Source organism: Pyrus communis, chromosome 17, assembly GCF_963583255.1.
Source record: "Pyrus communis chromosome 17, drPyrComm1.1, whole genome shotgun sequence".
Lineage (NCBI taxonomy): Eukaryota > Viridiplantae > Streptophyta > Magnoliopsida > Rosales > Rosaceae > Pyrus > Pyrus communis.
In genome coordinates, this window is record NC_084819.1 from 18,640,717 (window position 1) to 18,655,525 (window position 14,809).

At 39.0% G+C, this 14,809-nt stretch overlaps 3 protein-coding genes across 4 annotated transcripts; all 3 read right to left on the reverse strand.

Annotated features, from left to right (window-relative positions):
- Positions 1–31: 31 nt before the first annotated feature.
- On the reverse strand, positions 32–2,643 carry LOC137722345 (single-stranded DNA-binding protein, mitochondrial-like). The gene is made up of 6 exons (XM_068461325.1): positions 2,444–2,643; positions 1,879–2,072; positions 1,368–1,576; positions 1,194–1,294; positions 618–677; positions 32–379 (listed from the first exon to the last, which is right to left on the reverse strand). Exons 1-6 carry the CDS (start codon positions 2,514–2,516, stop codon positions 363–365), a joined length of 654 nt encoding a protein of 217 aa, XP_068317426.1. The 5' UTR covers positions 2,517–2,643; the 3' UTR covers positions 32–362.
- Positions 2,644–3,032: 389 nt separating this feature from the next.
- On the reverse strand, positions 3,033–9,420 carry LOC137722344 (eukaryotic translation initiation factor 3 subunit A-like). Of its 2 annotated transcripts, none has more exons than XM_068461323.1 (14): positions 9,268–9,420; positions 8,743–8,832; positions 7,946–8,427; positions 7,109–7,324; positions 6,616–6,984; positions 6,509–6,538; positions 5,804–6,031; positions 5,554–5,715; positions 5,246–5,467; positions 4,958–5,158; positions 4,678–4,884; positions 4,332–4,412; positions 3,910–4,111; positions 3,033–3,730 (listed from the first exon to the last, which is right to left on the reverse strand). In XM_068461323.1, the coding sequence occupies exons 2-14, from the start codon at positions 8,786–8,788 to the stop codon at positions 3,309–3,311; spliced, it is 2,868 nt and encodes a 955-aa protein (XP_068317424.1). In that variant the 5' UTR covers positions 8,789–8,832; positions 9,268–9,420; the 3' UTR covers positions 3,033–3,308. The 2 variants fall into 2 exon arrangements, with proteins under 2 accessions (XP_068317424.1, XP_068317425.1); XM_068461324.1 differs by lacking the exon at positions 9,268–9,420 and adding an exon at positions 9,175–9,199.
- A 1,921-nt stretch (positions 9,421–11,341) lies between these two features.
- Positions 11,342–14,666, reverse strand: LOC137721786 (pre-mRNA-splicing factor 38-like). The gene is made up of 5 exons (XM_068460803.1): positions 14,168–14,666; positions 13,381–13,502; positions 13,156–13,246; positions 12,803–13,000; positions 11,342–11,932 (listed from the first exon to the last, which is right to left on the reverse strand). Exons 1-5 carry the CDS (start codon positions 14,455–14,457, stop codon positions 11,503–11,505), a joined length of 1,131 nt encoding a protein of 376 aa, XP_068316904.1. The 5' UTR covers positions 14,458–14,666; the 3' UTR covers positions 11,342–11,502.
- Between the last annotated feature and the right edge of the window lie 143 nt (positions 14,667–14,809).

A 14,809-nucleotide genomic window follows, 5' to 3' on the forward strand; every position in this document is an offset into this window, starting at 1 on the left:
GAGAAGCATTTCGAACCAGGCCCTAAAATAGTTCAAGGAACAATACATAACTTCATTAATGGGATTTAAGAACATTAAAAGTCTTTACAAGATCTCAATCGTTAAGAACGCTCCGTTCTGCGAACGAGAGGAAAGGATAAATGGCTTCACTCACTGGAGTAAGAAAGCAATGAAGAGCAGACTAATAAACTGAGTGATATATCAACACATCAGAAGAACGAAACCCCATCAATTTTTCTTTCCCGGGTTACAACCAGACTAGACACGCAAATATAACATGTGTTTCCTACAAAAGTGGCTTGAGCTAGGTTTCGTTTCCAAGTTGGAGTTTTCCCTAGTGTGCCAATCAATTTTTCCGTTAGCTAAAGCAAATCTTCTCCTGCAAGTAATCGATGAGCACGTTGATCAAAAATCAATGTCAAAAGATGGAATGGTGTAACTCAAATACCTACGGTGGTTGGTCTGAAAAACTTCAGCGGAAGCACATAAGTAACAATGATTACACGTAATTTAAGTATCCAACCAGAGTCTCAACTCGGGATAGCACAGGAGTACATTACTGTTTACTAGTTGGGCATGACATCGGTTTAGACGTTAAAATAAGTAAAGGAACTTACGCAGATCATCCAAGGATATACTGCTGATGCTTTCTCCGGTCTTTATAAGACGAAGCTTCCCTGTAAGATGTATATCACACTATTAAGAAATTTCACACTGCCAATATGGAAGGAGAACAAATGAATAATATAGCATCTACGGAATCAGCCTATATATCAGGCTACATGAATATGTTTTCGATTTCTACACTTGTTTATGAAAGATTGGAGGGATGGGGTAGACCTTTCAACTATCTATGGAATCAGCCTAAATATCGATGTTGATCCTTACGATCTTATTTGCCATATCAGCATTTTCTATTGATGCAGAACACGACCAAAAAATATGAATCCTCATGGCCATGTTTATTCATCTGTTAATGAAAGCTTAAACTCAATGAATTTCGGGCATCAACAATATCCCATCTAAGATTACTATATCCCTTCAAGTTATCGTCGCAACAAATGTTTGAATACATAGCAAAAGTATACATATGAAACGCAATTCAATCCAAAAGAACTGCAGAGCAAAGAAAACCGAACTAAAAAAATAACATTTAGTAAAATAAATGGAAAAGAAAATGTTGGTTTTTATACCATCGTGACGAATACATATCTCTGGAATATGTTTCACTTCACCATTGATGCTGTCATTGTAAACTCTAGTTTCAATGTCACCCTCGACATAAATTGATGCACTGCAGAAAACCTCCAATCATTAGAGACACAACATATAAGGACATTCATTCATATTAAAAAATGGACACATACTTCTTAACCAATTGTTTAACCGCATAAGCCCCAAGTGCATCATTATGCACAGCAATTCGATGCCATTGAGCAGGTCTTGGCAAGTCCTTTGCTCCCATTACCCTTTGGTCGAACATGCCTCCCGTCCCAACCGTGAAGATGGTTACAGTTCGACCATTCCTCAAGATCTTTTGCACAGGGGCTTGCCCAACTTTTCCACAGATAATTGCCTATATAAATTCAGCAGAGCCTAGCATAAACATATGAAGAACATATTCCTAAACTTTTTGATTGCTCATATAAAAACTAAAGCAAAACTACTATCTGAATCTTTATGCTGTTTCTGTTTCTTAGCATCCCCAATGACATATAATTTTTTTCCGTGAGACGTTAAAGATCTTTTACAAGTTATAACATAATGCACTCAAATTTGTAAACTTCTAAGTAAATCTATATGCAAACGACAGCTCGTTAACATGCACATGAGTAACAATTACGTTTTTGTTTTCTACTGAAACGACATATGAAATACCTTGTGCACACCACGAAATCCCCATCCCCTCCTGGGATCAACACCTTGGGGTTGCAAATTCACATCTTTCTTCGCACCAATAAAGTCATCAAAATCATCTTCTGCCACATTGTTCTTTGTGTCATCGTTGCCAATGTCAGAATCAGACGGGGTGCTCGAGAACCACAACTTTGAGCTTCTTTGCACACCCACTGCTGTAATAATGGTCAAAAACCAACATAAACACCAATTAATCCACCTAAAACAGTCATTCTTCACTATTCGAGAAAATTGTTCTTCGAAAAACATGTAATCATGCCGAATTTTATGCAACATGTTATTGAAAATGCTTTTCTGGACTAAACCCATCTCTGGAAACATAAGATAGAAAACAATACAGCAAATGAACCAACAAGATCATCAAATTTTGCAGAAACTTGCATTGGGGAAAATTATCTTCCATTTAGAAGGGGTTTGAACCCAACCCATTAACAAAAATAAAAACTTTAAGCAAATACCAAATAAGAAATCAGTAATGAGCAACAAAATAATAATATTTTGGGAGAGAGAGAGAGAGAGAGAGAACCAAGTGAGGATGTAGGCGAGGAAGGAACGGAGACCCTCAAAAACTTGACGAATCTGGCAGCGACTGAACTCATTTTCTCTGCTGAAAAACTCAGTCAGTGCAGGGAAATCGAATTGGGAAGGAGTGTGGACTGCGGCGGGTTCAAGGAGGGTTTAGGTGTCAGGAGGCGAGACCGAGCGGGGTAGACGCGAGCTAAACGAGCCTCCTTAATAATAAATAAAAATAAAAATAAATGTTCTTAATCCCAAATTTACTCCAATTTTATTTTTATCGTAAGTATAATTTAATGGCCCGAAAAATTAATAATTTCATCTAACATATAGAGATTTGATTAGTCTTTACAAACTATTAAATCTTTGCAGGAAATTCATACAACAAAGTGAAACATAGCATTGTCGCGGGACTTAATTTACACACAATTGTATCTTTTTTGGGTTTTGTAGCTAGAGTGGCTTAAGAGCACACCGTTTCTGTAAGTTGATAACTTGACATTCACAACATCGAAAAGTTGTTGAAAAGTTGGCGACGAAGAACAATGGGAAACCACCATCGAGAGAAGCAAGCTTTGTGAGAATCTAAATACGCATGGTGAGAACAAAATCAACTTCCAAGTCTGAATTTTCAAGATAACAACGAGCATTCGACCGAGAAGAGAGCATTCAAATTCGACGGAGAAGAGGCTCGTAAGTTGGCAACGAAACAGGCAAAAAGAGAATTTAACTTAACGCAAAGGTTATATCCACTCTAGTTTATCTAGTACTTCAATTTAAATGACCACTTCTTAGTCCAAACCCGGAGCACTCCCAGCTTAAACAAAATCAAAATGCCCCGGGATCAAGAAATGAGAGACCAAAACTCCGCATAATCAGCGGGTTGGACCCCTGGATGAAGACCACTTTGCGCCACTGCTACCAAGGGTGGGTCTGCGCTCATCGCTGCCGCTGCGCCAACTACCACTTGAAGGTGGTAGGCGGTCATCTGGCCTGCTTCCCCTTCGGTCAGGCTCTGGAGGAGCCTGCCCGGGTGCCTCAGCTCCCCTTTGTCGAAGGTGTCTGGGTACATATTTCCCAGGAGCAGGTGCAGCAGCAGCAGCAGCAGCAGGAGGAGCAATAGCGGGCTCCGCACGTGGCTCAACAGGCCTAGGAACCTCAGCTGGTTTCCCAAAAAGTGCTTCTTTCCTTAGCCTTTCTTTTTCTTCCAGTTCCCTCTCTCTTTGCCTCTGTTTTTCAGCTATGTCATCCAGTTTGGCCTTGCGCTCCGCCTCCTCCTTTCTTTTCCTCTCAGCTTCTGCATGGTTCAAAGCAGCAATGATGGATGCACATCAGAAGACAATACTAACAAGACATAACAACCGCAAGAGCCATCATAGAAAGTAAAGTTACTCAACAATGTTTCCCTAAATTGCCGAGAAACAGCCAGAGGAATCAGAAACAGTAAAGCAGTAAATAGTCAGGGAGGACAACTACCTTCACGTTTGCGCGCTTCCTCTTCTTCACGAAGCTTCCTCAGTCTCTCCTCTTCAGACCGCACGAAGAATATCTTCTTTCTCTTGGCATCCCTCTCTTGCTTCCTGGCCCAAATCAGTTGGCTAATCTGTTCCTCTCTCTCTGCCCTCCTCCTCTCGTATTCTTCATGCCTACGATGCAACACCCTTTCCTGGAAGATAGTCTGCCAAAAAGAAAAAATACTCACAATAATTTTGTTTATAGTAAAAGAAATTTTTGTGCATGCATACATTATCTCTCTCCCCGGGATTAGAGCATGCACATTTTTTAGGGCAGTATATATAATCTAGACATATCCATCTATGTTAAAAATGAAGATCAGAAGTGTAACTCCTTTTCTGAGCAATCCTCCATAGTTAAGCCACATAAAACTGCAAACTCACCTTATTGTCCATCATCCGTGACAGCCTATTCTTCTCCTTCAGATCTCCTTCATGGCGCTGTTGGCTCAGCTCAACTTCCAGCTGTTAAAGCAAAATATTGAATTACGGTTAGCATACAAGGCAGAAAGACAAAATAAAAACGAATTTTAAGAAAAAGAAATGATAATGCAGTCATTCAAATGGCCAAAATCAGCAGAAAACAAAAGGAAGAAACCGCAGGCCATGGCCAACATTGAGGAAAGTTGCAGTTTAAAGTGAAAACTGAACTTTAAGACAAGAGTACTATATAATGGATAGATTTAGTTGGTAAGCTAAATACAAACAAACACGCAACCATAATACATACCGTTTGTTCGCGCTCATGAAGCAACTGCTCTTCAACTAAACGTTGTTGATATGCAGCTTCAATTAGAGGAGCAGACTCTTCTCTTTTTGCTCTTTCCAAGTAGTCCATTGTTTTCCCAAGTTTTAGTAACTTCTTCTCCATTTCTTGCCTCTCCCTGAGCTGTTCGCTCAGGGCCAACTCCATTAAAGTTGCCTTGGTCACCTTTTCCTGTACACAAATAATATAGATAAAGATCGGGTCTTCCATCTAAACCATAATTCATGAGAAAACTTTCACTTACTCCATCCAAAATGTGTTTCTTTCCTTTCTTTTTACTGCGTACTTCGTGAAGGAGCTTCTGTGCTTCATCAATTTCTTTCTCCTCTATTTCCTTTAGGATCCTTTGATTCTTCCTTTGTTCTGCTTCTTCAGCAAGCCTCTTCTGTTCTGCTGCTTCAGTTATTTTCTGTAGTTTGAGCCTCTTAGACTCTTCCTCACGTTCCTGGGACATTGAAAGCTTAGTCTATGATTTGTCCATTCCCGTACTATTACTAATTGCAACTCAAGGTAGATGTAAACAGAGACTTACCATTTCCAGAAGCTGACGTTCTTGGTCTTCCTTCCTTTTCTCGATGATTGATTTCCTAGCAAGAAGCCTTTTGTGTTCCTTATCAACAGTATCAGCTAAAGAAGGCAGAATTTCAGCTAGTTTTGACACTCCCTTAACTGGAAGGTACATCATAGACCTAGCCTTATTTAGAGACTTGGCAAGATTAGTCAGGTGGTCTCTAAGCCCATCAGATTCCAGACCCTGAAAAAGTTAGCGAGAAAACAGTCAGTCAGTGACTTGTACAGCTTGGAAAAATGATGAAAATACTGTCTGCAAGCTCAACTTACCAAGTTACCAAACAACATAACACCCTTCATATGGTCAACTTTCATAGCTATGAAGTTATGTTTAACAGCATCCACATAAATCTTCTCAACAGCAGAAAAGTCGTAAAATGGGATCATCTGAGATAGACATTCAATCTTCATTATCTGATACACTTGGGAGACCTGAAAATTGTAGACGGAAGAATCAACAACTATGTTAAAATTTAAATGAACTCAGAGATACTACTACAAATCATTGAAGATAACACACCTGCTGGAGCAACCTCAGAGTACCAAGCTTTTCAAGGGCAGGAACATATTGAGACAGTTGCACTTCTGGAACAGAAGATGCTGAAGACAGCTTACCCCCAAGTTTTGAGATTTTGGTCAACAATGGTTGCATCTTTATAGCAAGATCTAGGGGTAGGAATTCATGCTCCACGAGATGGTAAAGATCTTTAACTTCCTGGGTTGCACAGCTCAACACACCCTTTGAGACCTGGAATGAAACCGAAATCAGATCATATTACTTGCAACTTAACAAAAGACAAAATATTCTATGATGGACAAAACATACACATTTCGAAAACATTTGAAACATGAAAAAAAAATTATTTCCTTTATGGTCTGCAAATAAATATTCCCAAATATCACTTTATGAGCAAATCTCAACAGCTATTAAAATTTGAAAAGAAAAAAAAAACACTACTGAGTACTGTGTACCAATAAGTAATACCACATAAGGAAATGATATCACAGCGAGGCATATATGACAAAATAAAAGCCAACTTTCATCCACGGTACCAAAAAGATAAAATCTCAACATGATACATAATTGTCATGGTCTGAAAATCATGCAACATTACGAAGAAGCATTGGCTTTATTACTAAGAAAAGTTTTTGCCAACGTTCCTCAGAAGAAGAAGGAACTCAAGCTCAATTGACCATGTAAATAACGATAACACGGCAAACTTACCAATTCTGAGAGAAGAGCTGATCTTGACAGCTGCACACAAAACAGATGGTCAGAAAGGAGAACTGAAAAAATGGAATCATAAGAAAAACACTGGAAAATGACAATACCACATCTCCTCTGTCAACTCTTGGTTCAAGATTAAACCCGATGAGATTAGCCATTCTCAAATTGCGTTCTTTCTCATTTTCAAGTTCCAAATGCGATGCAGCACGTGTTTGATCATAGGGTGGAACTGATAGTGCAGCCAAAACTACAGATGATGCTATCAGTTGCAAATCCTTCTGGCTAAGGTTCTTGTTAAAGTTCTTTTGCAGTGTAAAAAGCTTGAACCATGCATAAGCATGATTAAGATGGCTAGCTGAAATCCAAAAGATCTCTGTCAATTTGGCATAATAAACCACCATCAAGGACGCTTTAGGTGTTTTCTTGACCATGCACATCAAGCCATGAATATCTTCAACGGAACGAAACGCTTCCTGCAGACACATTCATGAAAAACCTATTGTGAGAAATAAACAGGACTTACAAGCAGATAGAAAAAAATTTCAATTTGTTCACAGAATCCACGCATAATAAAAACTTTAAAAACAATTTAGACACCTGCCACAGTTCAAGCTCGGTGGCCATCTTCAACTGCTCAAATCTCGTGTCCAAATACAGCTGCAAACTCTCAGGTGCAGACAGGTCAGGTCGGTCCCTTTGATCTCTATATTTGTTCAGATTCGCAAGATGGTTCCTGATGATTTCACATAACCTACGAAACTCTGTCGTTCTCTTATATTGTTTGCAGAACTGGAATGCTCGATGTGCCGTCATCTAAAGATTAAAGATTGCAATAAGACTCCATATTTTCTTTCATGTACAAGAAATATTAAGTATTACAATACTATTTAACACAAACAACAAAAGTAGATCATGATAAAAAAAAAATAAAAATACATAGCACCATTATGTGGAAAGATTGAAAAGAAATACCACTCATCTTTCTGTAACAAAACATAGCTAGAACAAAATCCAGGTATAATGCAAAACTATAAAGTGTATCCTTCCAACTCCACTGGTAATTGACATTAGTATTTTGAAAGAACTATGAAGTGTTAAACAAGTTTAAGTAAACATCAGCAGGATTTTACTACTGATTGATTGAATTCCCTTAGTTTCGTCCTTCGAAGCAAGAACAAGGTTTCTACAAAAATTTAGCTAAATCTCAACCAATTAACCTTGGAGAACACCCAATAATCCAGAAATTAATATTTGATTACTGAGTTGATTTCAGTACTAGAACCTTTGAGAAATTCAATATGCCACAACCGCATTTTCAGTAACCGAGTGGTTTTAACAGCTAGAATCCGTGCAACTTATGGGTGATATATTTTAAGGAGCAGAACAACCAAAATAATGGTATCAAAAGTTTGTTCTGGACAAGAAACAAATTACCGCGTAAAGAGCTTCCAACTTTGAGTTATTTCGCAAGATCTCCAGTACTGTCCTGTAAGTTTCCCACAGAAACTTGAACCAGGGAGTAACAACTTCACGATCAGACCTATCTTTTCCTTTCTCACCACTGACATAGCTCAGCATCAGATCTTCTGGCCTTTTATCAGCTTCAAGGTCGTCGACATCAAGTGCTTCTTCAAGGGCTTCGGCCTGAGTACGCGCCTGCTCGGCTTTCTCAGTAGATAGATGCATGAAATGCTTGATAACTTCTTCCAGAGAACTAACATTAACTTGCTGGCATATAATACGGTATTGGATGAGACCATCTTTGGCGAATCTACCCTTGCGCAATTCAACACAAAGCTCTACATATTTGAACATGATCTTTTCAAGTGGTTTTTGCCAAGCTCTGTATCTCTTTGAAGTGATAAGATCATGAAGCGACTGTAATGCATCTTGCTTCTGCCCAACATTGATCAACTCTGCATCCACACATTATAATTGTCAACTAAGATATACAGGGCATTGCTGAAGCCAGATAATTGATCCACAAAAAATTGATATCCCAATCACTATCATAAACCAACATACAGTAGCAAACCACTCGTGTGTTCTAAAGAAGCTCTGTCATTGACATCATGATTTAACCAAATTTATTCATTTACTAATTTACCATAATATAGTGAAACAGTAACATGCTGACAATAAATGGTTAGGACAATTCAGTAACAAAAATTATAAAACTAACGAATCAAACATTCATATTAGCTAATAGGCCATAATCAGCCATATCTCACCTTCCGCTCGCTTCAATGCATTCTCCGGTTTTGCAAAATTCGCCATGTTGAATTCAAAACTCCAGCCGCCTCACACAATGCAACAGTGACCTGAACCACAAAATTCCATCTTGTCAATATTGAACTTTACCCACAAATCATCGAAATCAAATCAGTCTGCGTAGAACACCAATCAATCACACAATTCAAAAACATATGCAGATACTGTGTTATTTTAGGGCACACTTCAACGTTTCATCCCAAAAAAAAAAAATGCAAAAATTGGCAAATCAGAATCGTTTCGGGGAATAAATTTTCTGACTTTTCCTGAATCCAAGATCCGAGAAATACATGGCGTCCGAGATTTCACGAAATCACATAAAAAAATCAAATCTTTCTGAGGGATTCATCGTGAAATTTATATATCGCGAAAAAAAGGGAGAATCTTCGTACAGATTCGGTTGCTACCAGCTGCAATTACGAACAGAAGAAGGTTTCCGATTGGAAACGAAGTTGGAGATAGAGAGATAGAGAGAGAGAGAGTACCTGAAGTGGCCGCAATTGTATGCACAGAGAGAGGAGCGAGAGAGGGGGAGAGGAGAGAGAGAGAAGGGGAGAGAGATAGTGTTAGGGTTTTAGGTTTGTCGCTGTCCAATTCGAGATTGGTTGTAGTCAGATTGGGCCATCTGTGGATATGGTGGGTTAAGTGAATGCTGGGTGGCTCATTATTATATTGAGCTGGGCTTTCGTATAGACATACACGCAATTCCTCTTGGAGTTTGGATTTTTATAGGAGCAACTTCCTTATTTAGAAGGGCTTTTATAACAAGGAAAACTAAATTATTCGCTTGACCTGTTTTATGTATTCCGTTTGACAACCTTTAAGTTAAGGCTTTATTTCTAATTACGTTGGAATTTGATTGTGAGTCCATTTTGTCATTTGAAATTCAAAAGTAGTCATTTTATTTTTGGAAACTCAAATTTTCACTCCATATTAGATGTCACGCTCCTATATCTTTCTAATCCTCCATCTCTCCCCATCTCCTTCTTCCCATAAACGAAATTCAAATCCCTCATCTACCATGGCCCGTTTGACACCTCTACTACGTCCACGAATTGTTCTAAAAGAATTTTAAAAAATCAAACTCAGGGATTGTTTATGTTATTTTTTCAATTAAAAATATAAGAAATAACGAAATTAATGGAACTAATGATAAGGTAGCTGAAGATTGAGGGAGAAGGAATAACAAAAACAAGTCAAAGTGGAAATGAGTATTGAGTTTGAAAGAGTAAAGTGGTGACTTTTAAGTTTTAAAAGGCAAAGTGGAATCGAAATCAAGTTCCAGGTAACGTAGCTAAAAAACTTATTCTGAAGCTGTATATTTTTTTAATCCACATCAGCATATTGACGGTTTTTTGACGCAAATAACATAAAACGCGGCAATGCAGAGCGAATTTTAAGTTTCAATAAGTAAAATGATGACTCTTGAATCTCAATAAATAAAGTGAAATCAAAATCGAGTTTCGAATAGCACGTTGAAATTAATCCCATTACTGGTGCAAGGAGCTAAACCGCGCCCGCTCACGTGTATGAAAGAAATCAAAAAAAGAAAATCACAACGTCTCCGCCCACGTCTCCCAACTGCTCTCCACTTTTCAAATAAACTTTCATTCGATTCAACTCAACCTATTTTCTCGGACGCCACGAAAAATGCTGCATAAAAATGGATATTTTGGCAATTAGCACAGACAAAGCATTCATTCGCCATTTTGATTTGCAGATGGAGAAAAACATGAACGAAATCACAAAAAACAGTAATTTCAGAGGTCTTGATATTTCTATGGACCGGAATAAAATTCCACAAAACCCCCCGTTATCGTACTTTATTACCATCTCCATCCCTCAGCCGAAAATAAGGATCAAGGTCCCCAAGTTGCTACTCAAAACCATGCAGAAACGGTTTCGCTATGGATCCAACGTTAACGACGCCGACGGAGGCAATGAGCACAGGCAGCATTGCGCAAAAACGAAGAAGGAAGTGAGGAAGAAGCCCGGAAAGGTTCTGACAACGAAGATCCGTTCGGTGTTTGTCAATGCGTTCGGCAGCATGAGGATCAAGTCACCAGATGGCGGAAGCTTAACGAAAAGCAAAACCAAGAGAAACAGAGTGGTTGGGGAACATGGAAGTTCTGGCAACTTGAATCGGGCTCCATCGAAACTAATGGTAACCGGTGGCCGGAAGTCAAGTACGGGAAGGTCCCTAGGGAGGATGTTAAGCAGGGAGTTTGATGAGGGAGATGATTCAAGGCAAGAAGAAAGAGAAGGGGAGGAGTTGTGCAAGAAGAGGATTCTCATGGGAGGCAAGTGCAAGCCACTGAGTTTATCTGGGACTCTTCAGTACGCCGAAAATGGCATTTTGGTAACTGAGTTCATCCCATGATTTCTGTTGGTGAATATTTTGATTTCAAATCCCTTGTATTTATGTTAAATGGAAGAATTTAGCATTATTTTCATAAGTTTTTCGACGGGCAAGAGACGTACATGCAACCGGGACAGGGAGACAGAATTCCACCTTGACGTCCGGTTGCATATCTACTGTAAACAGTAAGGCTCATAAAAGACACAAGCAAAGTATTTACAATCGTTAAATCATCTCTCTATACGAACTTGGGTGCCAATTAATGGATATACAGCAGATACTGAAAGGACTGGCAGTAGAAAGTCTAGATGTAATACGACAGTGCAGACACATTAACATGAACTAGTCGCCAAGATTATCGCTACTTCAGGGGTTTCAACCCAAGAGATGCTCGGAGTCTGTTTGCTTCAGCAATCTCTGGATCCGGATGGTCTGTGCCATCATCCTTCTTCTCCTTCTTCTTTTCTTTCTTCTTCTTCAGCTCCTCCCGATCAGGTCTTCTGGGACTAATGCTGCGGGCGTGTCTCTTGTGATCTCTATCCCCACCATCACGATCTCTACTGTGACTTCTGCTCCTTGAACGGCTCCTCCTCCTGCCACGATCCCTTTCTCGCCTGTCCCGATCCCTTTCCCGATCCCTATCCCTATCACGACCATAATCCTTTTCATCTCTTAGCCGATAATGGTCCCTATCCCTATCCCTGTCCCTGTCCCTATCTCTATCACGCCCACGTCCACGTTCCCTGTCATAGTCTCTATCTCTATCATGGTCTCTGTCATAATCTCGGTCCCTGTTTAAGGTAAGGAAAGAAACAGAAATGACAGTGTCAGCTTATAAATGACAGTTCCAATCCTTTAAGAAGGGAAAGGGTATGCAGCAGAATTCAACATCTACAAATGAAAGGACATCACTAAAGCATAGGTGACACAAATCACAACCGTGGCCTTCAATTAACTACGTCGTGGAATTAAATCCGAAAGAGCTTATGATTCTTTCATCGGGATCGATCACAGCCAATACATAGTAAATTATACTCTAACGCCAGACAAAAAAAGAAAAGCAAGCAAATGTATGATCCATCATACTTCTCACTGCACACTGTCAGTGCAGAGAAATCATGGATATCACTGTAGGAAGCCATTATATAACACCTATGGCCTAAAATGCTATGGTAGAAACCTCAATGACATATGAATGTACTAGTCTGATTTTGTATACACAGGCAACAGCTTCCACTACAAAAGTAATACAATCACAAGGTAAAACTTCAAACTCTAATGAATTTCTCACAATAAGAACAAGAATGATTCACCCAAAGAGAGACGAAACCGCAGAAAAGCAAGTCAGTTGAAGTTCACCCAGACTCTCATTTACGAAACAAGAATAAAATCAGTTTTAACTTGCTTATTTTCTTTTCTAAGAATTTTCTTACGCCTGTCATTCTGTTACTTTTTGTACTCTGTTTACAACAAAACTTTACTTACCCTAAAAATAAAAATAAATTCAGTTCATTCCAAAATCCTAAAATAATCTCCATTCACCACAAAGAATAAGAAGCTAAACAATATGACATTCTCAAAGCTACCAACCAATATGATATGCTCAAAGCTGTCAGCCAATCTAGCATCCACATAAACCACAAAAAGGAAAAAAAACAAACCTGTATCTGTGACTGTCTCGTCTTCTATCCCTTTCCCTTTCCCTGGCAGGGCTTCGGCCATGATAATAATCCCTATCATGGACATCTTCATCCATTCCATCAACTTGATCATTCTCCTCTTTCTCTTCCTCCTCCTCAAAGTCCTCCTCCAAAGCACTTTTCCTGAGTTCCAATGAACCAGTTGCTTCAAGAGTCCATCTGTACGTATATAGAAAAGAATCACATATACAAATCCAAAGTTCAAAATAAAGATTGGGGGGGCATGTAACTGTCTATAGCTAAAACAAAATAAAGGAACCAAAACAGACCACTATGATAAAATCAACTTTGAAAAAATTATTCCAAAAACAAACCTTTTTTTAATTCGTGGCATTGCAATGTCACATGAGTAATCCTTTGTGAGAAGTTCATCAATAACCTCATCCACATGCGTCAACGTAAAATCTGGAACAATTAGAGCAAGAGATTAGTCATACTTGTGTTAGCATGCTCATAAATATTCAATAGTAAGTATGGTAGCATAGACTAGTCATAAAAAGTAATCAAGGAAAATTTCAGATAAGGATCATATATCTTACTCCCATCGGGCAGTTTCCTCCTCAACTTCCGATAGTCATTATACAAAGGCTCTAGGTACTGATAGACATCAGTATCAGTTCCCGTAAGCCGCAAATAAAATGCACCGAGTATCCGGACGTATCTGAAACCCAAGTGAAAAAACGTTAGATCACATTTGAAAGAAGAACTCGAAAAACGCCCACATTGAAAATAAATAAATATTCAGAATTAAGACTCATAAAGGCTACTTCAAACCAAAAACAATCTCCACCATACTACACAAACTTGCACTACTATCTAAATCATTTCTGTTCAAACCTTCCTAAACCAAAATTCGCAAAGAAAAAACACCAATTTGTACTACTGTATGACATATTAACAAGAAGACCCGATTACTTGCCGCCTTCTTCCTTTACCTTCACCTAACACAGCAGAGAATATTAAATCACTCCTGCATTTTTACATAAAGAAACTAGGGTTATTCATTTCATACTCCAATGTACCCAAACCACCACAAATACCTGATTTCAACTCATGTTCTCTAATATTATACTAATCATACAAAAACCAGAAGAAAAAAAAAAATCAACCGTTGATATCCACATCCGAAAGAGATCAATGTTGAAAACACAATTTTAGGATTAGGGTTTCTCAGAAAAAGACCACAAATCCCAAATTCTCAGCCCCGTTTAACTCTATTACACTCCCAGCTACCAGAACATGCACATTGCCAATCATATACGCACATCCATAACAAATTAAAATAATTTATAACACGCAATTAATTAATGAGACAGTGAAACGCACTTGTAATCGTCATTTTTTATGAACTCGATAACGATCTCCTTCTCCGGCTGGATCTGAAGCATCTTCATGACGAGGCACATGAAAGGCGTGGGCTTCCGGTTACCGCCGAAGGTGCCGCCGATGTGGTCGAGCTCCATGGCTTTGTCGACTAGGGTTTCGGCCGTCAACCCGAAGCACTGCTCCTTCCAGTACGTGTTCTGGTATATCTTCGTCCGTACGATCTTCTCCACCAGGTTCTGCGGGTTCGTCCCCCTTATGCTCTTCGCCGACGGGTCCGTACGGTTCGCCATAGCTGGAAGACGGAGAAATTTAAGTGGACGAGACTGAGGATGCTTGGGGCAGAGAAGGACAGATAAACCCTAACCCTAAAATTAATGTGTGAGCGAGAAATATGGTTGCCGTTGGGGAGTCGTACGGTGCCTTTGGATATTAACAGGAATTGTCCCCGCCAGGTTTAAAAACGAAGTGTCGTACCTTTCCAAAAAAGAAAAAGAATTGTGAAAAGCGTGTACTTAAAAGCACCGCCACCAAAGATTTTTTAATGTGATAAAAACACGGCCGATATTTAAAATGTCATAATACTAATGATTGATTACATACTTAAAAAAATATTCAACCGTTTATATTATCACATTACATATT

What these genes read in the sequence shown, in the direction of transcription:
- LOC137722345 (XM_068461325.1), bottom strand. Translation starts at nt 2,516, where the DNA reads ATGAGTTCAGTCGCTGCCAGATTCGTCAAGTTTTTGAGGGTCTCCGTT. An exon ending in CTCGCCTACATCCTCACTTG is followed by an intron (nt 2,073 to 2,443) that starts GTTCTCTCTCTC and finishes CCATTATTACAG; the next exon opens with CAGTGGGTGTGCAAAGAAGC. An exon ending in GATTTCGTGGTGTGCACAAG is followed by an intron (nt 1,577 to 1,878) that starts GTATTTCATATG and finishes GAATTTATATAG; the next exon opens with GCAATTATCTGTGGAAAAGT.
- LOC137722344 (XM_068461323.1), bottom strand. Translation starts at nt 8,788, where the DNA reads ATGGCGAATTTTGCAAAACCGGAGAATGCATTGAAGCGAGCGGAAG. An exon ending in GAGTTGACAGAGGAGATGTG is followed by an intron (nt 6,539 to 6,615) that starts GTATTGTCATTT and finishes TTTTGTGTGCAG; the next exon opens with CTGTCAAGATCAGCTCTTCT. An exon ending in AACGTCAGCTTCTGGAAATG is followed by an intron (nt 5,159 to 5,245) that starts GTAAGTCTCTGT and finishes TCAATGTCCCAG; the next exon opens with GAACGTGAGGAAGAGTCTAA.
- LOC137721786 (XM_068460803.1), bottom strand. Translation starts at nt 14,457, where the DNA reads ATGGCGAACCGTACGGACCCGTCGGCGAAGAGCATAAGGGGGACGAAC. An exon ending in ATAAAAAATGACGATTACAA is followed by an intron (nt 13,503 to 14,167) that starts GTGCGTTTCACT and finishes CTTGGGTTTCAG; the next exon opens with ATACGTCCGGATACTCGGTG. An exon ending in ATGCCACGAATTAAAAAAAG is followed by an intron (nt 13,001 to 13,155) that starts GTTTGTTTTTGG and finishes ATATACGTACAG; the next exon opens with ATGGACTCTTGAAGCAACTG.